Source organism: Oncorhynchus clarkii, chromosome 1 (genome assembly GCF_045791955.1).
Source record: "Oncorhynchus clarkii lewisi isolate Uvic-CL-2024 chromosome 1, UVic_Ocla_1.0, whole genome shotgun sequence".
Classification (NCBI taxonomy): domain Eukaryota; kingdom Metazoa; phylum Chordata; class Actinopteri; order Salmoniformes; family Salmonidae; genus Oncorhynchus; species Oncorhynchus clarkii.
The window spans coordinates 35671036-35698668 of record NC_092147.1 but is presented as its reverse complement, the minus strand read 5'-3'; the positions used below and the strand labels follow the sequence as shown (position 1 = coordinate 35698668).

The following is a 27633-nucleotide window of genomic DNA, read 5'->3' as shown; positions in this document are numbered from 1 at the left end:
CTCCCCGGAGCACAGAGCCGCCAAATGAAATTTCACACTACTAATTAATGAGAGATTTTATTTCTGCGTCCTACGCAGGCGGCGGAGACAGTGTTGCTCAATGCAACTCCCTTCAATTAGGCTAATTCCTCAATTTTCCCTGTGGCAACAAGTGATTGTAAAAGCACTAAATGAGCCTGTGTCAGATTGACTCTTTACAATAGTTAATGCTCTTATCAGAACGGCTCTTTGTTAATTCCTGTAAACGATTAAGGCAGGTGCGTACATTGTCGGACACGCACAGGAAATTGGCTCTGGGTGGATAAGTGTTCATACCGGCTGCAAAACTGCTGCTAACTCGCATCCCCTCAATGATTATTCTATTGGATAAACATCACCAACGCTTGTTTTAATTCCACATCACTGACCTTGTGTGTTCCAGAGTTGTGGTTCAGAGCCGGTAGCACACAGAGGCATTTTCAGGCTAATGTATGCTACACTTCACATGGTGGGGGGATTGCATGGATTTCTTCTGGCGAGTGGGTGGTAGTATCCAGTGAATTTCATAATGTACATTTTTACATAATGACATGTATGAAGATGAGCTGGAATCAGGGCGGCTGGAGGCTGTGGATCAGTAAGCTAATGAGATGGATTCATCTCCAACTGCACTGAGCAGCATTTTGCTCACATCAATCACATGCAATGTAAACTAAAGGTCATATCCTATGCTCCTCTGCCTGTAGCATCACACTTCTCCCATTGGTGTACACTATTGCTGTACCCTTGACAGTACTATATAAATATATGTATGGATACGGATGAGAGGGAATGCAGTATCTATCTGGCTGTGGGCTGAGATTACAGAATGGTTAGTACATAGAATGGTATGTGTGTGCGTCACATGACAGGCTTCTCCATCGACTCAGGACATGATTGGTGGCTAGATAGCTTTTGCGTTTTCACTTTCTCTCTACTGCAACTTAGGTGTGAGGTAGCTCTATCAAAGGAATTGTTTTCAAGAATGTTCTGGGAATTATGTCAGGCATCACTGAATGGTTTGCGATGATATCTCTTTTCTCATGGAAAAATATCCCTCTACTCTTGTTATTTTTCCCTCTGCGGCTTTGTTTCACAGCTTTATTAGCCCGTCTGTTCACTCTTTGTCTCTATTTTAGTGTGCATGCTTGTGTGTGGGCTGGTGTGAAGTGAAGAGGAGGGAGATGATGTGTGGGTGGATGGGCGTGAAGGGGTTCACTCCCTCTCAGGGGTAGGTTGCATCACCAAGCCGCTCCAGTTTAGAATACACTCCAATATCAATAACAGCTTTTTATAGAAAGAATATCTACTCTTATCCAGCGTACTGAATCGCTATTGACAGCTCTTATCTAGAGGCGCGGTGGTGAAAGCATACATTTACAAAATTCTCTCTCACCCTTTCAACCTATGAAACGCTATGCGCTGACAAACACACAATCTCTAATTTACATAATAGTAGTTCCTCCTGCTTCCTCTGAATCACTCTGACAGAGAATCCATTTCCTCCTCGAGCTTCATGTGAAGCACTGATACAGTATATCTTTGTCTTCCTCTCTGCCTTTCCATCTCTCTCTTTCCCTTATTCCCTACCCTCCCTCCAACGCCTCCTTCCACTCTGCATTTCCCCTCATCACACTCCATCCCCAGCTCAGATTCTCTGTGGCAGGATGATTGCAGTACAAAGTGCTGGGGGATGGCACAGGGTCTCCCAGGGACAGGTGGATGAGCAGGGGCCATTTCTAAATTACACATTTCACACATAGCAGATGTCAGATGGAAGAGGACAGATCTACTGACATTAACCATGAGACAGAGAGAGTGGGATGGAGAGAGGGAGATGGGGAGAGAGAGAGAACGAGCGAGGCAGACATGGAGACGGAGAGAGGATGGAGAGGGAAAGATGAAGAGCGCTAAATAAAGAGAATGAGAGACAGAGAGAGAGGAGGAAAGGGATGTAGTGCCTCGCAGGACAATGGCCAATTAGGCCCAGTGGAGTGTTCACTCTGCTATGTCAAATTACCCATCATACTCCTGGTTCCGTTTTCCACAACGGACTGCCATCTGGACTCTCTCTCTCTTTTGTTTTCTCGCTCACTCTCTTTCTCTCTCTCTTTCTTCTCTCATTCTTTTGCTAATAACCCTCAACTCAATCTTCATCACTCATACTCCCTCTCATCCTCTCTTCATCCCTTTCTCCCTCCTTTCCTATATCACTCCCCCATCTACTTCTCGATTGGTTCATGTCTCAGAGCTGTGTGCGATGTTAAATCATCCCGGAGAAGATTCAAGTTTTACTTCATTAAGTAGTGGCAGAGTGCAGTGCTTACTGGAGAGCCAGGGTAAGAGACTGTCCTGGAGGCCCTATCGATAACCATTAAGGATCCTCTCTCATTACAGCCCCCTTCCCCCCCAGGGGTCCTGAGAAATGGGCCTCTCTCCCCAGGCGGCATCATCGCTGTTTGGAAATGCAAATGGGGGATATTTATTCACCACTTGGATGACTGGCATGAGTGTCTCTACTCTGGTGCTCTGGTGAAGTGCTCACTCCGACAACCTCTATGCTTAACCAGGAAAGACCTAAGTTACTTCCCTGTCCCCTCCTCATCAGCCTCTCCTCTTCGTCTCTCCACTACTCCCGCTTTCCCCAGTCGCCTTCAAGCACTAAAGTACTGCTAAATCAGTAGGGACCTCGCCCCCCATCTCCCCTAACCCTGCCACCCCTGCCCCCCCACATTGAGCCTATCCAGAGTACCGCAGTCTGATTATGCACGGAGCAGTAATGCTAGATTGACGGGGCAAGGCTGGAGCCTGATGGGCGCATTTCCGGATGATGACTTAGAAGCCCTGCAATTTCTCATATCCTGGGAATCAAACTTAATCAGGCCACAGCTCCCCTCCTTCCCTCTCTCCTTTCCTCTCTGTCTGTCTCTATAGGCCTCAGCAACCCAGCCCCCCCCCCCCAAAAAAAATAAAGAACAAAGTCAGCAACACCGTGCTTCTCTCCTCGCGGGAGAACAAAGTTTTCCAAAATGAGCAATTGGTTCATTTTAAGAGGGAGGGTGAGACATTTCCAATTTACACAGTCAGTGGATGTTAGTAAGATTCAGAGACTTTTTGGAAACTTTTCCCCCAGAGCACGCTCTTTTTCTCACATACACATTTGTCTCTCGCACACATACACATCTGATCCCATCCATTGAAACCCCATCCATCAACCAGGGGTCTCAGAACTCTCCCAACCCCAGACAGTGAGCCCCGCGTTGGGCTTTTCAGCTCAACGTGCCCCCTAGCCGCAGGCCACGATCACAGGCAAAGGGACGAAAAACGTATCGATGCTAATCAATGATGCATGGACTGCATTAGTCCTCAGTAAGACGGTACTTAAGATGGAGGGAGTGGGTGGGTGGTGGTGGTGAAGGGAAAGGGAGAAAGAGAGCGACTAAGAGAGGTGTTGGGGGAGAGGTGTGTACAAGCTTGTGCACATTTACAGAAAGAGAGAGAGGTAAAAGCAGAGAGCAGGAATCTAACCTTGTAGGGAATATTTCTCCCTTCATCCTGACATTTTGTTCCTTATTAACGCTATCCCTGTTCTCTCTCTTGACATACTGCCCTGTCTCCTGCGGGTGAAATAAATAAGTTATTACGTCCAAGGGCTGAGCCAGGACTATTGCAATAGAAATAGTTAATTTCCCACCGTAGGGGAGCCATGTGAATATATGTATAATTACATTTTCATATCAAACAGCAGGGAGACTTTTTGGTTGACTGGAGATGAAAGATGAAATTGCCTTACACAAATAAGACTTTCTGAGTTACTCCCAAAACACGGCTTCTCCCCCTCATATCAGGCATGGGGGAACAGTGTCTCTGTGTGTGTGTGTGTTCGCAAACCTCTCTCTTCTCTCTCTGTCTTGCTCTCACTCTGAGAAAAGGCGTTTAGAGTATAACAGGCATCAGAGGTGCGAAGGTGTATACTTTCACACTGACTTTGTTGAAGAAAAATATAAAGACAACAACAACTTGGCCTAAAAGACATAACATAGTAAACGGTTACATAAGACAGAAGGTTACGTGAAGATCTAGCAACCCAAAGGTTGAATGACATTATGGACAACTTTAGCATTTTGACTAATTAGCTACTTAGCAACTACTTAGCATGTTAGCTAACCCTTCCACTAACCCCAACCTTAACCCCTAACACTTATTCCTAACCTTTTAACTTAACCCTAATATTAACCACTAACCTAGCTAATGTTAGCCACAACAAATTGCAAATTTATAACATATTGTACGATTTGAAATTCGTAAGATATGGTACGAAATGAGTGATGAACATCCACAAATTAGGATGAAGAGAAGTGGTGGGTGGGATTGTGTACTTGCAGGTCTGTGTGTTCTGCTCTATGAGGTGCCCTGATAGCTGCCTGCCTGCTTCCGATTCATGGATATGCTGCTCTGCTGCCTGAGGCTGCACCACAGTCTGAGACGAGCAAGAGAGGGAGGAGGAGAGGGGGAAAGGCCAAATATCTGGGTTGTTAAAGGAGGAGAGAACAAAGTAGTAGCCTCTGAGGAGGTCCTAGAGGCAGGATAGGGCTGTTGGGTTGTTAAAGTAGGAGAGAACAGAATAGTGGCCTCTGAGGAGGTCCTAGAGGCAGGAGAGGGATGTTGGGTTGTTAAAGGAGGAGAGAACAGAGTAGTAGCCTCTGAGGAGGTCCTAGAGGCAGGAGAGGGATGTTGGGTTGTTAAAGGAGGAGAGAACAGAGTAGTAGCCTCTGAGGAGGTCCTAGAGGCAGGAAAGGGATGTTGGGTTGTTAAAGGAGGAGAGAACAGAGTAGTAGCCTCTGAGGAGGTCCTAGAGGCAGGAGAGGGCTGTTGGGTTGTTAAAGGAGGAGAGAACAGAGTAGTAGCCTCTGAGGAGGTCCTAGAGGCAGGAGAGGGATGTTGGGTTGTTAAAGGAGGAGAGAACAGAGTAGTAGCCTCTGAGGAGGTCCTAGAGGCAGGAGAGGGCTGTTGGGTTGTTAAAGGAGGAGAGAACAGAGTAGTAGCCTCTGAGGAGGTCCTAGAGGCAGGAGAGGGCTGTTGGGTTGTTAAAGGAGGAGAGAACAGAGTAGTAGCCTCTGAGGAGGTCCTAGAGGCAGGAGAGGGATGTTGGGTTGTTAAAGGAGGAGAGAACAGAGTAGTAGCCTCTGAGGAGGTCCTAGAGGCAGGAGAGGGCTGTTGGGTTGTTAAAGAGGAGAGAACAGAGTAGTAGCCTCTGAGGAGGTCCTAGAGGCAGGAGAGGGATGTTTGAATTCAGACAAAGTGAGATCCAGCAAAGATGTGGTCTTTGGGAGGAGATCAGGGGGTGAGTAGAGTGAGAGGGGAGAATGGTTAGAAGTACAGAGAAAGTTCAGTTAGCAGAGTGGGGAGTTGGAGTAGGAAGTGGGCAGAAGGAAGAGAGGGAAGGATATAGAGGGAATGAGAGGAGAATGAGTGTGCAGATATGGGGAGGAAGAAATGAGGAAGGGTCTGTCTGTTTCTTGGCTTCTCTCTCTCTCTCTCTCTCTCTGGGAGGAATGAGAGGAGGAGAGAGAAGTCTTTTTGTCCTGTCCCTTCCCTTCTCTCTCTGGGAGGAGGGCTGTTCTGTCATTCTGTCACCCTCAGAAGGTTGTCCAATTAGGGGATATGATTAGTGCAGCCTGTCCCCGGTGGAATGGAATCTATCACACTGTCTCTGATTGCAATAGGCTCCACCAATTTGGCAATCACTTTACCTGCGTCACTCGACAGCCACTAAGTAGAATAAAGCATTCCTACTTAACATCTCAAAATAATACAAGCTAAGACTTTTGATTGGTGACATGTACTGTAGTGTTTGTGCATGCACCCGCAAATGTGTCTGTTTTTTGGGTCCTCACAAGGATAGTAAAACAAGGAAGATTTGGACAAGTGGGGACATTTCACTGGTCCCCACAAAGAAAAAGGCATTTTAGGCTTAGTGGTTAGGGTTACAATTAGTTAGGTTTAGGGTTTGAGTTAGGTTTAGGGTTTGGGGTTAAGGTTATGTTAGGGATAGGGATAAGGGTCAGGGAAAATTGGATTTTGAATGGGAGTCAATTGTTTGGTGCCCACAAGGATAGTAAAACAAATGTTTGTATGTGTGTGGCAGAGAGAGTGAGAGAGTGAGAGAGTGAGAGAGTGAGAGAGTGAGAGAGTGAGAGAGTGAGAGAGTGAGAGAGTGAGAGAGAGAGAGAGAGAGAAAGAAAGAAAGAAAAAAGAGATGTTCCTCTCACCAGATCTTCTTGTGTGTCTCGTTCCTTCAGACTCCCAGAGCCGAGACGAGACCCTCAGGACCCCAGGGACTATGGAGAGGGTGGGTCCAGATCCTCAATGGGACACGCCCCCTGACACCATCTGCCCAATCACAGATCACTTCCCACTCCTCTCTCTCCTCCTGCTTCTGTCCAGGAGACCAACAAAACCAGAGAGATTCTCCTCTCCATGTCTGACGAAAATGGAGTGAGAATGAAGAAGGATGTAACAAAATGGATGGCTCTTTCTTTCTGCTTTCAGAACTTTTAAAACTCTGCTAAGTCCTTTTTAAATTGAGGTTCATGAGTCGATTGCAATCTATTCCCGTCAGGCAAAATTTTCACACTCAATCAGATCCTTGTCTGGTGAGCTGTGCTCAGTGAGGAGTGTAGGTAGAAAAGCTGAGGACCTGCTAAAACCCAGCAGATGTCAGGATTGGATCATGAAATTCTGAATGTGACACGCTGTGCTTTACATTCATTTCTTCTATGTATTTAGTAATGACAAGCAGCATTGACCAAAAAAAAGCCAAGCAAAATATGTTGACAGAACACCTTAGATCAGAGGAGGAATATAGAATGTACAGGACAAGGTGGGTATTCCTGTTTTATACTCTGAAGGGAAATATATCACAAGTGTCTTAAATCTGCCTTGACGTATAAACACAACCTAGTACTTACTAACTGCTCTCCTCTTCTCTTGTTTGTCCTCACCTTCAAATTCTCTCCCCTCCTTCTTCTTGTGTTTGTCAGATTCATCATCAGATGATGCGTTGGCACATATTGATTTCTGAAAGCTGCTGCGTACATGTTACGGGGAATCGAAGTGTATTTTGCCTGTATGTAATAGCTCTCTGTGCAGTGTCAGCGTTCTCTGTAATACCATGCCTCATTACCCGAGACAATCTGCAGTGTACAACAGACAGTCCTGACTCCTGACGACTAACTGCACACAGTACTTTGTCATACTCCATCATGTCATTCAATAATCACAGACAGAAGGTATATTTTTTTTGATGCGGTCTATTTTGTCTTAAAGGAGAAAGTAACCTTTAACCTAATCAATATGATTTGGTTTGTGACCAGGACCAAGCCCTACCCAATGGATCATGTTATTTTGTAGCAGTCATGAAATTATTAATAGAAAGATATATAATCATTTCATGACTGCTACAAAATATATATATATATATATACTACATGACCAAAAGTATGTGGGTACCTGCTCGTCGAACATCTCATTCCAAAATCATGGGCATTAATATGGAGTTGATCCCCCCCTTTGCTGCTATAACACCCTCCACTCTTCTGGTGTTGGAACGTTGCTGTGGGGATTTACTTCCATTCAGCCACAATAGAATTAGTGAGGTCGGGCACTGATGTTGGGCGATTAGGCCAGGCTCGCAGTCGGCGTTCCAATTCAGCCCAAAGGTGTTCGAAGGGATTGAGATCAGGACTCTGTGCAGGCAAGTTCTTCCACACCAATCTCGTCAAACCATTTCTGTATGGACCTCGCTTTGTGCACAGGGGTATTGTCATGCTGAAACAGGAAAGTTGCCACAAAGTTGGAAGCACAGAATCATCTAGAATGTCATTGTATGCTGTAGTGTTAAGATTTCCCTTCGCTGGAACTAAGGGGCCTAGCCAAAACCATGGATAAAAAGCCCCAGACCATGATTCCTTCTCCACCAAACTTTGCAGTTGGCACGATGCATTGGGGCAGGTAGCGTTCTCCTGGCATCCTCCAAACCCAGATTAGTCCATCGGACCGCCAGATGGTGAAGAGTGATTCATCACTCCAGAGAACGCATTTCCACTGCTCCAGAGTCCAATGGCGGCAGGCTTTATACCACTCTAGCCAATGCTTGACATTGCGCATGGTGATGTTAGGCTTGCGTGCGGCTGCTTGGCCATGGAAAACCATTTCATGAAGCTACCTACAACCAGTTCTTGGGCTGACATTGCTTACAGAGGCAGCACTCGGCGGTACCGTTCTGTGAGTTTGTGTTTGCACGCCCAATTTTTCAGTTTTTGATTTGTTAAAAAAGTTTGAAATATCCAATAAATGTCGTTCCACTTCATGATTGTGTCCCACTTGTTGTTGATTCTTCACAAAAAAATACAGTTTTATATCTTTATGTTTGAAGCCTGAAATATGGCAAAGGGTCGCAAAGTTCAAGGGGGCCGAATACTTTCGCAAGGCACTGTATATATATATATATATATATATATACATATATATATACATAGATTCGTTTTGATTCAGCAATCATGGTAAGAGTAAAGGTAAATAGTCAGGATATGAAATTGTTTATTAATGCTGTTGCCTTGAATGACTTAATAAATGAAATGACAAATAATTGTTTCACAAGCATATTTTCTCCCTTAGTAATTATTTATTAGACAAGCTAAGTTCTGTGGTGTTTTCCACCTCCATCTGTGAGGGCCATTTCTCAAAACATCTGCCATCACCCGTCCTTCTCGGCACCTCAACAGCACTTCTTTGTAGGGGAGGGAGGGAAGGAGGGGTAGATGAGCTGGGTAAGGAAGGGAGTAATTTTCTGTCTTTCCTTAATCAAGATTCATGGCACCCTTTCATTCAGACAGGACTGGGGGTTGGGGAAGTAGAGGAATGGAGGGAAAGGGGAGAAGGATAGCTGCTCTTAAATTATGTCTTCTAACAGCCGGCACCATTTAATTGCAGTCAACAGCCAGAAAGAGATTCACCGTAGACCCCGCCAAGATAGAACCACTCTCTCTCTCACTGTCACAGTCGAAAACTCTTTGTCTCATCTTCCGCCAAGCTAGAACCACTCTCTCTCACAGTCACAGTCGAAAACTCTTTGTCTCATCTTCCGCTCCCCCCACTTCCCTTTTTACGCATTTAACAGAATCCTGGCGCAGCGCACACTGCGGCTTCACACCTGCTTTCAAATGTATATGGAATGCTCCATCAAGTGTGGAGCTGCAGTTTCAGCAGATCTGCCAATGTCTTTGCATTGAGAACTCAACGACTATAAACGACTGGCCATGGTCAGCTGGAGCTTAGTATGCCTTTCTACATGTTCTCTCCTCACCTGTTTCCCTTTATAGACATGGGCCTTAATGACTTACTGTAGGAGTCATTGATCCACATGCAGGCATGGCTAAGCCACTGCTGAGTGTCAGCGGACCAAAGCACTAAAACCCTATTAGTGGGGCATATTTTTTCCTCTTTGTGCAGCTAAATTGATTTTGTCCAGACAAGACGTATAGATGGAGAGGGGCTTTTATGCTATCAAAGGAGGGCTGGTTTCAACGCGTTATCATTAGCCTGTCATCTACGTCGCCTCGATCGTTGATTCCAACATGATCAAAGCAATAATAACAGACCTGAGGGGGAACAATGCACCCTGTTGTCTGAGGAGGAAATGGAGAGGAGAAGATTGTTTGATCTAATTGAGCGAGAGAGACCACAAGTTTCCTTTTTTCCCCACATCCAATTACACCTGCTCTCCCAGGCTGGGCTCACCTCGCAGAGCACGCACGCACGCACGCACACATCTGTTAGACCTCCATTTTCCCGATGGGCAAAAGAGACAATATGTTTGTTTGTATTGACAGGAATTAATTGCTTTGTGGGTTGTGAGATGAAATTAGTTACGTGATAGGGATGCTAGTGGCGGGTGGCTTTAATTAGTGTGTTTAATAATTTTAAAACACGTCTGTAGGCTGTGGTTTCAGAGTAACAGAGCAGCTCAGACGCCCACCTTCCCACTATGACATGCTTTAATGATTCTGCTTATTGGCATGCAAGCCTGGAGTAGCAGGGAGAAATTGTACCACACACTGCAAGAGGCTCAAACCTGGTTGTACGGTTGCCCTTTTCAATATGTGGCTGTACTTTTGTGTGTGTGCACGTGGAAGTGTTTAACTATTCTTGTGGGGACCAGAAGTCCCCACAAGAATAGTAAACAAACAAAAATGTGACTAACTGGGGACATTTGGTTAGGGTTAAGGTTGGGTTTTTGGCTAAGGTTAGAGTAAGAGTACGGTTTAGGGCTCGGGGAAAATATAATTTTGCATGGGACTGAATTGTGTGTCCCACAAGGTTAGCTTTACAAGACAGCCTGTGGTTGTGTTTGCGTGGGTGTGTGTGTGCCTGTCTAAGATGGCATCCATTTATTTGACGAGACCCACCCCTGCCTAGGGCTGTTATGGTGACCGTATTAACGCCACACTGGCTGTCACGAGTCATGACGGCAATCAAATTCCACGTGACCGTTTAGTCATGGTAATTAGGCTGCTCAAAACTCTTATGCTGCTGATGGTCATTCGTAGCCTGCCGAACTTGCTAACTGCCTGCTACTCAGCACTCTATTGTCCCTCTAATAATTCTGACATCAATGCAAATGTAATCAAAAATCTAATCAAACACTTCATGAGAGCCCATGAGCTCATGTTGTGCAACATTTCTATAGACTATGCAATTGCATGAGAAAACAGAGGGATGGCCTCTTAGAAAGAGGAGGATCCAATCAGCTTTATTTATTTCATAATTTTAAGTACATTGCTTCTCTTTACAACAGATGTATAGCCTACCTGGCTGGCATGCAAATTAGCCACTGGAAAAGCATCCTCCATTTGCTATTTAAGTGCATAGATAACATGTAAACCCAGCAAAAAAATAAACGTCCCTTTTTTAGGACCCTGTCTTCCAAAAATAATTTGTAAAAATCCAAATAACTTCATTGTACAGGGTTTAAACACTGTTTCCCATGCTTTTTTCAATGAACCATAAACAATTTATGAACATGCACCTGTGAAACGGCCGTTAAGACACTAAAAGATTACAGACGTTAGGCAATTAAGGTCACAGTTCTGAAAACTTCTACTGACTCTGAAAAACACCAAAATAAAGATGCCCAGGGTCCCTGCTCATCTGCGTGAACGTGCCTTAGGCATGCTGCAAGGAGGCATGAGGACTGCAGATGTGGCCAGGGCAATAAATTGCAATGTCCGTACTGTCAGACGTATAAGACAGCACTACAGGGAGACAGGACGGACAGATGATCGTCCTCGCAGTGGCAGACCATGTGTAACAACATCTGCACAGGATCGGTACATCCGAACATCACACCTGCGGGACAGGTAAAGGATGGCAGCAACAACTGCCCGAGTTACAGCAGGGACGCACAATCCCTCCATCAGTGCTCAGACTATCCGCAATAGGCTGAGAGATGCTGGACTGAGGGCTTGTAGGCCTGTTTTAAGGCAGTCCTCACCAGACATAACCGGCAACAACGTCGCCTACGGGCACATACCCAGCGTCGCTGGACAAGACAGGACTGGCAAAAAGTGCTCTTCACTGACGAGTCGCGGTTTTGTTTCACTAGGGGTGATGGTCAGATTCCCGTTTATCGACGAAGGAATGAGCGTTACACCGAGGCCTGAAATCTGGAGCGGGATTGATTTTGGAGGTGGAGGGTCCGTCATGGTTTAGGGCAGTGCGTCACAGCATCATCGGACTGAGCTTGTTGTCATTGCAGAAAATCTCAACGCTGTGCTTTACAGGGAAGACATCCTCCTCCCTCATGTGGTACCCTTCCTGCAGGCTCATCCTGACATGACCCTCCAGCATGACAATGCCACCAGCCATACTGCTCGTTCTGTTTCTGATTTCCTGCAAGACAGGAATGTCCGTGTTCTGCCATGGCCAGCGAAGAGCTCGGATCTCAATCCATTTGAGCACGTCTGGAACCTGTTGGATTGGAGGGTGAGGGCCAGGACCATTTTGCCCCCCCCCCCCCCCCTTTGTTAAAGGGACATATTATTACATTTCTGTTCGTCACATGTCTGTGGAACTTGTTCAGTTTACCTCTGTTGTAAACTGAATCTTGTTATATTCATACAAATAATTATACATAATAAGTTTGCTGAAAATTAACACAGTTAACAGTGAGAGGATGTTTCTTTTTTTGCTGAGTTTATTTTGGTTCCCTGCCCGTTTCGAGACAGGTGCATTATACTTGTCCATTCTAAATCAAAACAAATTTCACACATACAGTGCATTTGGAAAGTATTCAGATACCTTCCCTTTTTCCACATTTTGTTACGTTACAGCCTTATTATAAAATTGATTAAATTAAACATTTTCCTCATCAATCTAAACAGAATATCTCATAATTACAAAGTAAAAACAGGTTTTTAGACATTTTTGCAAATGTATAAAAAAAACTAAAAAAACAGATACCTTAATTACGTAAGTATTCAAATCCTTTGCTATGACACTCGAAATTGAGCTCAGGTACATCCTGGTACATCCTGTTTCCATTGATCATCCTTGAGATGTTTCTACATCTTCATTGGAGTCCATCTGTTGTAAATTCAATTGATTGGACATGATTGGGAAGGTTACACACCTGTCTATATAAGGTCCCACAGTTGACAGTGCAGAACAAAAACCAAGCCATGAGGTCAAAGGAATTGTCCGTAGAGCTCCGAGACAGGATTGTGTCGGCACAGATCTAGGGAAGGGTACAACAACATTTCTGCAGCTTTTAAGGTCCCCAAGAACACAGTGGCCTCCATCATTCTTAAATGGAAGAAGTTTGAAACCAACAAGACTCTTCCTAGAGCTGACTGACCGACCAAACTGAGCAGTTGGGGGTGAAGGGCCTTGGTCAGGGAGGTAACCAAGAACCCGATGGTCCCTCTGACAGAGCTCCAGAGTTCCTCTGTGGAGATGGGAGAACCTTCCAGAAGGACAACCATCTCTGCAACACTCCACAAATCAGGCCTTTATGGTAGAGTGGCCAGAAGGCAGCCACTCTTCAGTAAAAGGCACGTGACGGCCTGCTTGGAGTTTGCCAAAAGGCGCCTAAAGGACTCTGACCATGAAAACAAGATTCTCTGATCTGATGAAACCAAGATTGAACTCTTTAAATAGTTAAATAAATAAAGGTTACATTTACACAAAAAAAAATGCCAAGAGTAACAAGAGTCTGGAGGAAACCTGGGGTTGGCGTTCTCGAATGGTGCAGCGGTCTAAGGCACTGCATCTCAGTGGAGACGCCCTGGTTGAAATCCAGGCTGAATCACAACCGGCCGTGATTGAAGTCCCATAAAACGACGAAATAATGTATTATAAAAGTCTCTACGGGGAAGCATGGTGGTGGCAGCATCATGCTGTGGGGATGTTTTTCAGCAGCAGGGACAGGGAGACTTGTCAAGGTCGAGGGAAAGATTAACAGAGCAAAGTACAGATGAAAACCTGCTCCTGCGTGATCAGGACCTCAGACTGGTGCTAAGGTTAACCTTCCAACAGGACAACGATTCTAAGCACACAGCCAAGACCATGCAGGAGTGGCTTCGGGATAAGTTTCTGACTTGATCCCGATTTAACATCTCTGGAGAGACCTGAAAATAGCTGGGAAGTGACGCTCCCCATCCAACCTGACAGAGCTTGATAGGATCTGCACAGAAGAATGGGAGACACTCCCCAAATAAAGGTGTGCCAAGCTTGTAGCATCATACCCAAGAAGAATTAAGGCTTTCATTGATTCCAAAGGTGCTTCAATAAAGTACTGAGTGAAATAAGATTTTCAGGATAAATCATTTACTACTGGAGAGCTCTTCTTTATCACCACCCATTCAGAATCATTCACACCCTCTTAAGCCTTAGCCCCACACATCTCTTTAAGGATTCACATGTGAGGCCATGTGCTAAACAGAGTGAGTCGTTTATTAAACAACTAAAGATTTCAAGACTAAAAGTGGTAAAAGTAGTAACCTACAATAAGGAACAACTGCAGGTAAATATACACTTTATCTAGTCCTTAATCTGAATTTGGTGCAGGTCATGTTGTCCTTTACATTAACATCTCTGGTAAACACACTCTTTATCAAATAAAATGTATGTTTATTTGTCACATGCACATGATTCAGAAGGTGTAAACGGTACATTGAAATGGTTTCATGCATAGTAGCAATATTAAAAACAGAAAGTGTATGGATATAAATAGTTTATAATAAGATGATGCTTACCCAACACACTTGTCTAAATTGATGGGCATGTGAAGGAAATACTATAACCAACCCCCAGCCACATCTAGCTAAGTGGATGGGTCACTATTGTCTAGACATCTACACATTCATGAAATAAAATATATGTCGTAATCACCCCCAGACACACCTGGCTAACTAGATGGCTCATGCAATCATCCTTCGAAGTGGAGTCTTTTGTTTAGACATCAAATCAAGTTTTCTAAGTGACGTGCGCTGATTACAACAGGTGTAGTAGACCTTACAGTGAAATGTTTACTTACGAGCCCCTAACCAACAATGCAGTTTAAAAAATAAAAAATAGAAATAAGAATAAGAAATAAAAGTAACAAGTAATTAAAGGGCAGCAGTAAAATAACAATAGCCAGACTATATACAGGGGGGTACCGGTACAGAGTCAATGTGCGGAGGCACCGGTTAGTCGGGCTAATTCAGGTAATATGTACATGTAGGTAGAGTTATTAAAGTGACTATGCATAGATGATAACAACAGAGAGTAACAGTGGTGTAAAAGGAGAGGGACAATGCAAATAGTCTAGGTAGCCAATTGATTAGATGTTCAGGAGTCTTATGGCTTGGGGGTAGAAGCTGTTTAGAAGCCTCTTGGACCCAGACTTGGCGCTCCGGTACTGCTTGCCATGCGGTTGCAGAGAGAACGGTCTATGACTAGGGTGGCTGGAGTCTTTTTTTGGGGGGGCCTTCCCCTGATACCACCTGGTATAGATGTCCTGGATGGCAGGAAGTGGAAGTGTGCTGTACTGGGACCTGCCAGGATGCAACCCGTCAGGATGCTCTCGATGGTGCAGCTGTAGAACCTTTTGAGGATCTGAGGGACCCATGCCAAATCTTTTCAGTCTCCTGAGGGGAAAAGGTTTTGTCTTGCCCTCTTCACGTCGGTCTTGGTGTGCTTGGACCATGTTAGTTTGTTGGACACCAAGGAACTTGAAGCTCTCAACCTGCTCCACTACAGTCCCGTCGATGAGAATGGGGTCATGCTCGGTCTTCTTTTACCTGTAGTCCAAAATCATCTCCTTTGTCTTGATCACGTTGAGGGTTCCTTTTGTCCAGATCGGAAAGGGAAGTGTGCAGTGCAATAGAGGTGGGTAGGTAGTGTGGTCTACAGCTTATCATACTCTAACTCAGGCGAGCAAAAGCTTGAGACTTCCTTAGATATCGTGCACCAGCTTTTATTACAAAATAAGTAGTCCGCCTCCCCTCTTCTTACAACACGCCGCTGTTCTATCCTGCCGATACAGCGTATAACCAGCCAGCTGTATGTTGATAGTGTCATCGTTCAGCCATGACTCCGTGAAGCATAAGATTTTACAGTTTTGAATGTCCCGTTGGTAGTTTAATCTTCCACGTAGGTCATTGATTTTATTTTCCAAAGATTGCACATTTGCTAGCAGAATGGAAGGAAGTGGGGGTTTATATGATCACCTACGAATTCTCAGAAGACCGCCCGCCCTCCGGCCCCTTTTCCTTCTCTTCACGCAAATGACCAGGATCTGGTTCTGGGCCTTTTCCCGGGAAAACAGTATGGTTACTGTATATTCACCTCGGGCTCGTCAGACTCGTTAACTTGTTATGGCTGCAATCCCGTTAACGGGATAATTGTCATCAACAACCGCTGAATAGCATAGCGCTACATTCAATTTATATTACTAAAAATATTTATATTCATGAAATCACAAGTGCAATATAGGAAAACACAGCTTAACCTTTTGTTAATCCACCTGTCATGTCAGATTTTGAAATTATGCTTTACAGCGAAAGCAATCCAAGCGTTTGTGTAGGTTTATCGATCGCTCAACAAAACATTAAGTACACTTAGCATCAAGTAGCTCGGTCACGAAAATCAGAAAAGCAATCAAATTAATTGTTTACCTTTGATGATCTTCAGATGTTTTCACTCACGAGACTCCCAGTTACACAATAAATGTTCATTTTGTTCCATAAAGATTATTTTTATATCCAAAATACCTCCATTTGTTTGGCACGTTATGTTCAGAAATCCACAGGAAAGAGCGGTCACGACAACGCAGACAAATTCCAAATAGTTTCCGTAATGTCCACAGAAACATGTCAAACGTTTTTTGTAATCAATTCTCAGGTTGTTTTTAAAATATATAATCAATAATATATCAACCACAACGGTCTTGTTCAGTAGGAGAGGGAACGGCAATGTCTGCCCAAACTCTGTTGCACGAGCAAAACTCATGCGAACACTTGACGCGATGTTATCGTTCTGGCTCATTTTTCTAAATAAAAGCCTGAAACAATGTCTGAAGACTGTTGACACCTTGAGGAAGCGATAGGAAAAGGAATCTGGTTGATATCCCTTTAAATGGAGCAAAGGGAGGCTATATAACATGGAGTTTTCAAAATAGAAGCCACTTCCTGGTTTGATATTCCTCAGGGTTTCTCCTGCAATATCAGTTCTGTTATACTCACAGACAACATTTTGACAGTTTTGGAAACTTGAGTGTTTTCTATCCAATACTAATAATAATATGCATATATTAGCAACTGAGACTGATTAGCTGGCCGTTTACAATGGGCACCTTTTCATCCAAGCTACTCAATACTGCCCCTGCAGCCATAAGAAGTTAACGGGAAAAAAAGGATTCTGCCAGTTCGTGGTGAGTAATAGCAGTTCTGATGTCCAGAAGTTATTTTCGGTCATAAGAGATGGTAGAAGCAACATTATGTACAAAACAAGTTTTAAAAAATAAGCTAAACAAAAAAACACAATTGGATATGAACACATAAAGCATCAACCTTCTTCTCTGGTGCCATCTTAACATGTAGCTACTAGCTAGCTAGCTAAACAATGAACGAGCATAATCCCGACTCATACTACTACCAATACAAACATTGTCATAGCTGTAGTATGAATCTGCAGGTAGCTAAAGCTAACAACTAGGTTCAATGTTAGCTAGCTAACATTAGGCTATAACTAGTAATGCAAATAGTTTTCTGATTCAAATAATATTACTACACAGATCATACACATAACTTTAGCTAATGTTTCTAGCTGGCTAACAGTACACTTTAACTTGCAATGAAAATTAAAATGTATAATATCTGAACATTTTGCTCGACTCCTACTTGTAAACATGGATGAGTGCTTCACGGCAGACTGGAACCAATTAACTCAGTTTTGTTTGTAGCTTCATCTTGTTTGGCAGTTGTTGTGTCAAGTCACTCTGGTTAACACTGACCGTGGCTTGTGCAGAAAGTAGCCCATCACTTTTTCCAACTGATCTGTCAGCAGCGCCTGGTAAATTCAGGACATCAATGTTGTTGAGAAAAGTAGCCAAACTTTAGTAGTTCTTGATGGCTGGCATTATATCTTTCAAAAACGGCATGGTAGAAAGGGCTATCAACGTATACTGAGCAGCTCACGTTATAGACAGAAGCATGCTACATGGCAGACCAATCCAAGCTCATCTCTCTGCAACTCGTAATTTACCAATTTTATTTGTATTTATGGATGATATACAAGTTTGGAATTAAGGCACATAAAATTCACGTGTTCCAGAAGGCATTTCTTCCAAAAAATGCATTTTGTTAAATGCCTCTCCTGTGAAGCAGTGATGTGAGACATACGCCTAGTTTCCTGAAAGTCAAGGAGTATTAATACTTCCAATAATGTTTTTAATTGGTACCGGGCTACCTTCAGACGAGTGTTGTGAGGCTTGTGGCGTCCTAGAGCAAAACGGACATGAGAGACTCACCTTTCCATAGAGGCCCCAAAAAGTCAGTTTAGTTGGCACCATCGATTTGAGTAATCATCTCGTTCAACATGCAGAGAAAGGAATCCAAAAATCTACCCCTAAACTTTGTTTCAACAAGTCAAAAAACATTTATATTTACTCCGAAGATACCCTAAAATGTAATCAAACTATAATATTTCTTACAGAAAGAAGTATGTTCAATGGGAAACCAATTTTAGCAGATGCTGCAAAGTGTTTTCTTTCCAATGATACCAATTATATGCATATCCTGGCTTCAGGGCCTGAGCTATAGGCAGTTTACTTTGGGCACCTCATTCAGGCGGATATTGGGAAAAAAGGGGCCTAGCCCTAAGATGTTTTAACCTGAAAGAGGACTGCTTCAATAGATTGATTAGTTCTGTGTCTGTCTGGGCTAGTTGAAAACACAGCAGACTAAAATGCCTATTCCTGGAGCTCTGAATCAGAGAGTGACTGTTTGGTCTGGGGTTTGGCTCATCATCGTCATCATCTGGTCTTCGGGAGCCGACGGGATGAAAAGTGGGACTTCCACAACTACCTGTCCTCCATTGCAGGTGGAGGCTCATACCTGAATCAGAAGCTGCAGGGACCAAAGCTCTGTCCTGTGTTTGTGTGTGTGTTTGTGTCCTTAAAGCTGAAATCCTTAAACTGTCACTTCTGTTTCTGATATTATAACAACAAAGAAATTACTGCAAACAACAAACACTGTATTTCTTTCCCTTGGAATTCACTGCACGCACGATAGAGCAGAAGCAATGACCATGTGGTGGACAGTGGCACTGTTTCCCCTAATGCGGATTCCATCTTTAAGTTCGTCCGTGTGTGCGTGAGTGAGACAGATAACGTTGTCTGAGGCTTTGGCCAATCCCAGACTGAGTGACAGAAGGCATCTGTAAGGTGTGACAAGGAAAGACCGGTGTCTGGCAACACACAATGATGAGCGATGACTGTGTGGAAATGAGAGGGTCCAGAGATCCATCTCTCACTGACAGTCTTCATCGCTCTTCTCTGTCACTCGGCCTACAACATGACCTCCTGTCCATCAATCTGTTTGTAGGTCTTTCTGGTTCTCACTGGCTCTAGATCAGTTTGTGTGTCTGGAATTGTCTGTCTGTCCTTGTTTGCGTTCTCTGTCTGCTCTAGGTCTGTTAGCCCATTGAATCTGTCTGTCTCTGGGTGTGTGTGTGTAGAGATGGTTGGTTCCTTCTCAGTCGGTGAATACTGAACATGTGCTTGAATAAAATGTAAGGCTGCGGCAGATACCCATCCTCTTGGTGTTCCATCTGGGAGCCGTAGCAAATCTCCCACTCTCTCACTTGCGCTCTCTCTCTCTCCACCCCCACCATCTCTCTCCCCCCGTCTCCCCCTCTCCCAGGTGCAGAATTTCATCAACACAGGTGATGAATCATATTCACGACTCTGGGTGTGAGAGAAAAAAGCGCAACAGTTTCCAGGAGTTTATAATCCAAACTCTCTGTTCTCCCACAGGTACAGGTAACAACAAAACAATGGAACCCTGGATTGCATCATCAAAACGGAGCATGAAAAGACTCAACCCAAAACAGTTTAATCATGTTTGTGTCAAGGAAGAAAGGTGTGCATCCAAATCTCAGAATTTGAAGCATTATTTTCTCAGTAAATGGACAGCATTGATTGTTGTGATGATTCTGCCACCCGCCTACACCGGCTGTTCACTACAACCCGGCAACCGGGCCTGTCCACCCTCTTGCATGGGTTTTCTCTCCGTTCTCCCTTCATCCTACCTCTCACCTCCCTCTTTCACCCACCTTCCTCTCATCCCTCACGCTGTGTGTGCAGTCTTTCACTCTGTCGTTGTTCAGGCTCCTCCGGAACTTGTTAATTGTGGTGGCGACAGTACAGTGTGTGAGGCAGCAGGTCTAATTGCTCTGTCCAGGAGTGTGGCGGGCAACGTGGCAGTGCAGGGTGATGCCATATGGCCTATGTCCTGCCCCCAGAACCTGCCCTCTGCTGGCATCACACAGCTGCTTTCTGTTTGATGACATGGTCAGGTCATTCTTTATTACTTTTCAGAGACGGTTAAAGGACACAGACACCTTGTTAGGAGTGTCAGCTCAAGGTACACCAATGTGTTACTGTTACACGCATCGGACTGAGGTGTGGTCAGCAGATAATATACCCAAATTAACAGGGTGGAATGATGAAACTGAGAAAAGTTAGCATTCTCCAAGATTGAAGAAAAAACATCCAAGACCTCACGATCCCACTATGCTCCCCATTGACTTCACAGCTCCCCCTAGCGGCAATAATCATATACATTACTTTCATTGCAAATACCTGGGAGGCCTAGAAATTATACACGGGATGGCTCCATAAATAGCTAACTACTCTGAACAAATAAATACAAGCAGCAAGCAACAATTTTAAATATTTTACTGACTTACAGTTCATATAAGGAAATCACTCAATTAATTTGGCCCAAATCTATGGATTTCACATGCCTGGGAATACAGATATGCATCTGTTGGTCACAGATACCTTTTAAAAAAAAGTAGGGGTATGGATCAGAAAACCAGTCTGTATCTGGTGTGACCACCATTTGCCTCACGCAGCGCAACACATCTTCTTCGCATAGAGTTGATGAGGCTGTTGATTGCGGCCTGTGGAATTGTGTCTGGCTGTGCGAAGACGCTGTCGTACATGCTCAATGGGTGACATGTCTGGTAAGTATGCAGGCAATTAAATAACTGGGACATTTTGTTTCCAGGAATTGTGTACAGATTCTTCCAACATGGGGAAGTGCATTGCCATCATCCCTTGTCTCAGCATGATAAAGGTTGAATGGCATGACAATGGGTCTCAATCTCGTCACGGTATCTCTGTGCATTCAAATTTCCATTGATAAAATGCAATTGTGTTCTTTGTTCGTAGCTTATGCCTGCCCATACCATAACCCCACTCTGTTCACAACATTGACATCAGCAAACTGCTCGCCCACACAACGCTGCTGTCTGCCATCTGCCCTGTACAGTTAAAACCGGGATTCATCCATCAAGAGCACACTTCTCCAGCATAGCAGTGACCATCGAAGGTGAGCATTTGTCCACTGAAGTCTGTTGCGACGCAGAACTGGAGTCAGGTAAAGGACGACAGGCACACAGATGAGCTTCCCTGAGGCGGTTTTTGACAGTTTTGCAGAAGTTCTTTGGTTGTGCAAACCCACAGTTTCATCAGCTGTCCGGATGGCTCGTACCAGACCATCCTGCAGGTGAAGAAGCCGGATCTGGAGTTCCTGGACTGGTGTGGTTACACATTGTCTGCGGTCGTGAGGCCGGATGGATGTTCTGCCAAATTCTCTAAAATGACGTTGGAGGTGGCTTATGGTAGAGAAACTAACATTATATCTGGCAACAGCTCTGGTGGACATTCCTGCAGTCAGCGTGCGAATTACACAGTCCCTCAAAACTTGAGACATCTGTGGTATTATGTTGTGTGACAAAACTGCACATTTTAGAGTGGCCTTTTATTGTCCCAAGCACAAGGTGCACCTGTGATCATGCTGTTTAATCAGCTTCTTGATATAAAACACCTGTCATGTGGATTTATGATCTTGGCAAAGGAGAAATGCTCCCTAACAAGGATGTCAACACATTTGTGAACAACATTTTAGAGAAATAAGATTACTGTGCGTATGCAATATTTCTGGGATCTTTTATTTCAGCTCATGTCACGCCTACTCCCGCTTGGGTGCTTGACATCGCTGGTTTACTAACCACCAGTCCTGGCAACCCATCATTGTCCACACTTGGCAACCATCATTACGCACACCTGTGCCCATCATTATGCAAATCTGGACTTCATCACTACCTTGATTACTCCCCCCACTACTTTGTAGCCTCACTCATCAGGCAGTACTGGTTCTGTTTTCTTGTCCAGTCGCTTCTCTTGGTTTGTATCTGTTCGTTATTATTAAACTCACGGACTGCACCTGTGTCTCCGTTCCAGCTCATCAACCATGTGACCAACATGTTGGGTTTATATTTTTGTTCAGTGTATATAAATACAAAATAAAAAAATGACATGCAGTGTCTTGCAAAATTATTCATCCCCCTTGGCTCTTTTCCTATTTTGTTGCATTACAACCTGTCATTTAAATAGATTTTTATTTGGATTTCATGTAATCGACATACACAAAATAGTCCAAATTGGTGAAGTGAAATTTAAAAAATTACCTGTTTTAAAAAATGTAATAAAATGGAAAAGTGGTGAGTGCATATGTATTCACCCCCTTTACTATGAAGCTCCTAAATAAGAGCTGTGGCAACCAATTACCTTCAGAAGGCGCATTAGTTAGATTGTACACAGATGGATTTTATTTCACTTGGTGTGACGTGATCTGTCACATGATCTCAGTGTATATATACACATGTTCTGAAAGGCCCCAGAGTCTGCAACACCACTAAGCAAGTGGCACCATGAAGACTAAGGAGCTCTCCAAACAGGTCAGGGACAGAGTTGTGGAGAAGTAAATATCAGGGTTGGATTATACAAAAATTTCCGAAACTTTGAACATCATTAAATCCATTATAAAGAAAATTGAAAGAATATGGCACCACAACAAACCTGCCAAGAGAGGGCCGCCCACCAAAACTCACGGACCAGGCAAGTAGGGCATTAATCAGAGAGGCAGCAAAGATGACCACGAAGGAGCTGCAAAGCTCCACAGGGGAGATTGGGGTATTTGTCCATAGGACCACTTTAAGCCGTACACTCCACAGAGCTGGGCTTTACGGAAGAGTGGCCAGAAAAAAGCCATTGCTTAAAGAAAGAAATAAGCATACACGTATGATGTTTGCCAAAAAGCACTTGGGAGACTCCCCAAACATATGGAAGAAGGTACACTGGTCAGATGAGACTGAAATTTAGCTTTTTGGCCATCAAGGAAAATGCTATGTCTGGTGCAAACCCAGCATCTCCCATCACCCCGAGAGCACCATCCACACAGTGAAGCATGGTGGTGGCAGCATCATGCTGTGGAGATGTTTTTCATTGGCAGGGACTGGGAAACTGGTCAAAATTTAAGGAATGATGGATGGTGCTAAATACAGGCAAAGTCTTGAGGGAAACCTGTTTCAGTCTTCCAGAGATTTGAGACTGGGCCGGAGGTTTACCTTCCAGCAGGACAAAGACCCTAAGCATACTGCTAAAGCAACACTTGAGAGGTTTAAGGGGGGTTTAACATTTAAATGTCTTGGAATGGCCTAGTCAAAGCCCAGACCTCAATCCAACTGAGAATATGTGGTATGACTGAAAGATTGCTGTACACCAGCGGAACCCATCCAACTGCTGAAGCAGTTTTGCCTTGAAGAATGGGCAAAAATACCAGTGGCTGGATGTGCCAAGCTTATAGAGACATACCCCAATAGACTTGCAGCTGTAATTGCTGCAAAATGTGTCTCTACAAAGTATTGACTTGGGGGAGGTGAATAGTTATTCACGCCCAAGTTTTCCGTTTTTTTCTTGTTTTTTCACAATAAAAAAATGTTTTGCATCTTCAAAGTGGTAGGCATGCTGTGTAAATCAAATGATCAAACCCCCCCAAAATACATTTTAGTTCCAGGTTGTAAGGCAACAAAATAGGAAACATGCCAAGGGGGTGAATACTTTCACAAGCCACTGTACATATTTGTGTAGGTCACATTACCTCTGCTTATTATTATCCTTATTATCTTATTATTATCAATTCTGCTCTGACTTGAGATTCAGGATGAGAGGGAAAGAGTGATACTTAGTCACTCTGGTAAAGAGCATCTGCTAAATGGGCAAACATTTTGCGGTTTTAAGATGACTTCAAAGCCATAATGACCCTTTAAAGACTGAAGCTGTCTCACAGAGTTGGAATTATGCAGTCATTTCTGTTCCACTCCAGTGACTCCAATTGGCTTTAAGTCTTTAAGTCTCTCCACCCACTCACTCCTGCGTCTTCCTGGTACTCTGCTCTCTCTCTCTCTGACTCTCCCCATGGCAATCAGTTAGTCAAGATGACACGCAGATTAAAAATCGGATACTAATTGGATTTGGGTGATGATGATGATAAGACATTTACTGTATGTTGTGTACTGATATGACGTCACCACATCAGTTAAGAATAGGGTTGAACAGTTTACATGTAGATGTCCTTATGATAATCGCTGCAGATTCTCTGCCGAATTTTATAAAAGCTAGAGCAGCAGCAGTGATGTCCTGATGACTGAGGAAGAGACTCTGGTAAACAAACCACTGATGGGGAAGCATTCACTCACTGAGCCGAGCAATGTGCATCTGGCTTGATGAATCCATCCCCTCTACTAAACACAGCTGCATGCAGGCAGGAAATACTGTATTCTGTATACAGAGACTGGCTTTGGTTGTGTCTGTTCCTCACAAATTATTCCTAATATAGTGCACTACTTTTGACCAGAGCCTCACATAGTGTAGAAGAACGGTCTAGTTATCTGGTTTAGTTCTTACATCTTATGTAGTGTCCAGCCCTCGGACTCTTTATCATGGCACCTGTATTAGACATATTGTCAGGCTTCAGCTTATCTTTGTCAAAAATATCCTAAATAATTGCACTTATTACTCTGAAAAAGTGACTCAATAGTCTACTCTACTACATGGAGACACTGTACATGTTCAGGCCTGTATGGGAGACTTTATTTTTGCAAGGAAAGGGAGAAAGTGTGAGAGAGGGAACAGAAATAAACAAGTGTGATGTGAGAGAGGGGCAGGCAGGGTGTCAGGAGCTGGAAGAATGACAGAGGTAACAAACAGTCTGGAGACGGGATGAGTCATTCAAGGAGGAGTGAGGGAGAGAGGAGGGGGACAGGGAGGAAGAGACAGGCAGATGAGAGGAAAATAAACTTTGAAAAGGTTTGCCAGTGTGGGGAGTGAAAAGATAGAATGAGGGCATCAGGGGGAAGCTACAGGTAACTGCCAACATAAAGGAAACCAACATAAAGTGTCTTAAGAGGGAGTTGGGCCACCACGAGCCGCCAGAACAGCTTCAATACACCTTGACATAGATTCTACAGGTGTCTGGAACTCTATTGGACAGATGCGACAGCATTCTTCCATGAGAAATTCCATCATTTGGTGTTTTGTTGGTGGCGGAAAAAGGCGCCACTCCAGAATCTCCAATAAGTGTTTAATTGGGTTGAGATCTGGTGACTGAGACACACACACAAACCATATGCTCCTTTGAGACCCCTCTTTAGAAGTCACTGAGATCTCTTCTTCTAGCCATGGTAACCAACATAATGGGCAACTGGGTATTTTTATATATGAACCTAAGCATAATGGGATGTTAATTACTTAATTAACTCCGGAACCACACCTGTGAGGAGGCGCCTGCTTTCAATATACTTTGTATGCCTCATTTACTCAAGAGTTTACTTTATCTACCTCATCCCCATACTGTATTTATCTTGCTCCTTTGCACCCCAGTATCTCAACTTGCACATTCATCCTCTGCACATCTACCATTCCCGTGTTTAATTGCTATATTGTAATTACTTTGCCACCATGGCCTATTTATTGCCTTACCTATCTTATCCTACCTCATTTGCACATGCTGTATATAGATTTTCCTACTGTAGTATTGACTGTATGTTTGTTTATTCCATGTGTAACTCTGTGTTGTTGTATGTGTATAACTGCTTTGCTTTATCTTGGCCAGGTCGCAGTTGCAAATGAGAACTTGTTCTCAACTAGCCTACCTGGTTAAATAAAGGTCAAATAAAAAAAAATAAAAAAAATTGTCAGGTACCTGTATATGTGACACCGGTGCTGGATGATAAGGACACGGTCAGTCTGGAAATTGAGGCCATGTTTTGCTCATCAAGGCTGTATCCTCAATACAAACATATAGATCATACATGCAATGTCAGATGGGCCATGTGTTTCCACTCTTTAGTATTAGTTGACATACCACAGAATCGTCTCTGCTTTCTTTCCAATATGTCTCTGCTAGTGAAATAGAGGCCCGTGAGGGTTGCTATGGGGAATGGAATTAATCTATTTCTATTTTGTGACAGCCCTCTGAGAGGGCTGGAGGCCTGAATTGAGAGTTTGACTGAGGGAGTGTGTTAATGTAATGTGTATCCCAGGGCTCTGCAACTTATTTAGACAACTTTCAGGCTCTCCCTGTGGGTGGCATAGACACACACTGAAAACACACGCACACATTCTTAAAAACACATACACCCTTCCAACAGCAAGCACCTCTTTTGCGAAGGCCACTCTCTAACAATGTATCTAATGAGCCTGGTGCTGGACTACTTTGCTTGTACAGAGTCCTGGGTGTCTGATAGAGTAGCAGGATAACAGATGGTGGAGAAATGTATGCAGACACCCTCACTGAGTGAGTGAGCTGGCCCACTGAGAAGAGAAAGAACAGCTCGGCCCTGAGAAATACTGCAGAGAGACTATTTATTCACATTACGCTTCAATTGAGGCCTCATTGTATTCAGAGCACTGTTGCAAAGACGTACTTCTGGGAAGTTAAGAGCATCAATAAGGGAGTGCACCTCTGAGTGGAACAAACCATTCTCTTCTTCTTCCTGTGTTTTCTGTCTGTCATTTCAATGTTGCTCTGTATTTACGTGTTGCACCGTCATTCTGTTGCGCCATGCCATTGTTATTAACGTTCTTTAGCCACCCTCTGCCATAGTTGTGCCTGAAAGTCGAGCAATGCCAAGTCATTCTGAAGAGGGCTAATGACTGTTTTGTATAAATTACACTCTAGTGTCCTGGAAATACATTGACATTGCTAATGTAGGCAAGGCTTTAGCGATGTTCAGGCAAAGTTTGTCAAAAATAGCTAGCAATGCTAACATGAGCTAGCAAAATCCAGTCCTGTCCCCAGAATCTTAGTTGGCTGCATCTAAAGTCAATCTGGCTACAGTGATGACAAAAAGTTGTCCTACTAATTATTTACCTCCTTTTAGAATTGTTATTGTAATTACAAGCTACTGTAATAAACTTTTGAGGAAATCTTCATCAGCGCCAATGACAATGCATTGAGTAGAACACTCAGTCGGGCGTCAGTCCTAAAACTGCGACAAAACGTGCAACCCATGAATAGGGCCAGGAGTTTTTCCTGACCACATGACTCTCCATATCCCCATGGCCAGGAGTAACTCAGGGCCATAGTTATTTGATTTGAAGTGTTTTGATTCTTAGATCACAGATCAGAGTGCTGCATTTCCTATGTGCCAGCCTCGGTGCCCTAGCAACCACATTAAGGGAAACTAACAGGCTCTGACTGTAACCATGATGTATGGGTTCCCATAAAGATAATGATATGCCCTTCTGATTAAATGAGTGCCCAGTCATATCAATTGTTCTTCTGATGAAAGGTCAGCCTCAGCTTGTGTCTGTGCACTTTCCGCCACTGGCAATGCTATTTAATGAGACTTACTCGATTAAATACTCAGCAGGGAAACACAGAGAGAGGCCTCTGCCATCAGCTGACATTTATGAGATATACTGAGTGGTGTTCTTTA

The 27633-nt window shown here is 43.8% G+C and overlaps 1 protein-coding gene across 2 annotated transcripts in view; it reads left to right on the top strand.

Annotated features, from left to right (window-relative positions):
* LOC139406623 (tripartite motif-containing protein 44-like) overlaps positions 1 to 8668 on the top strand; it is a 69298-nt gene extending 60630 nt beyond the window's left edge. Inside the window, exon 6 of one of the 2 annotated variants that reach the window (XM_071149433.1) lies at positions 6321 to 8668. In XM_071149433.1, the coding sequence (XP_071005534.1) occupies positions 6321 to 6405 (85 nt within the window). In that variant the 3' untranslated portion in view covers positions 6406 to 8668. The remainder of the gene's footprint in view (positions 1 to 6320) is intronic. The other variant, XM_071149424.1, reaches the window with a different exon arrangement.
* Positions 8669 to 27633: the final 18965 nt, after the last annotated feature.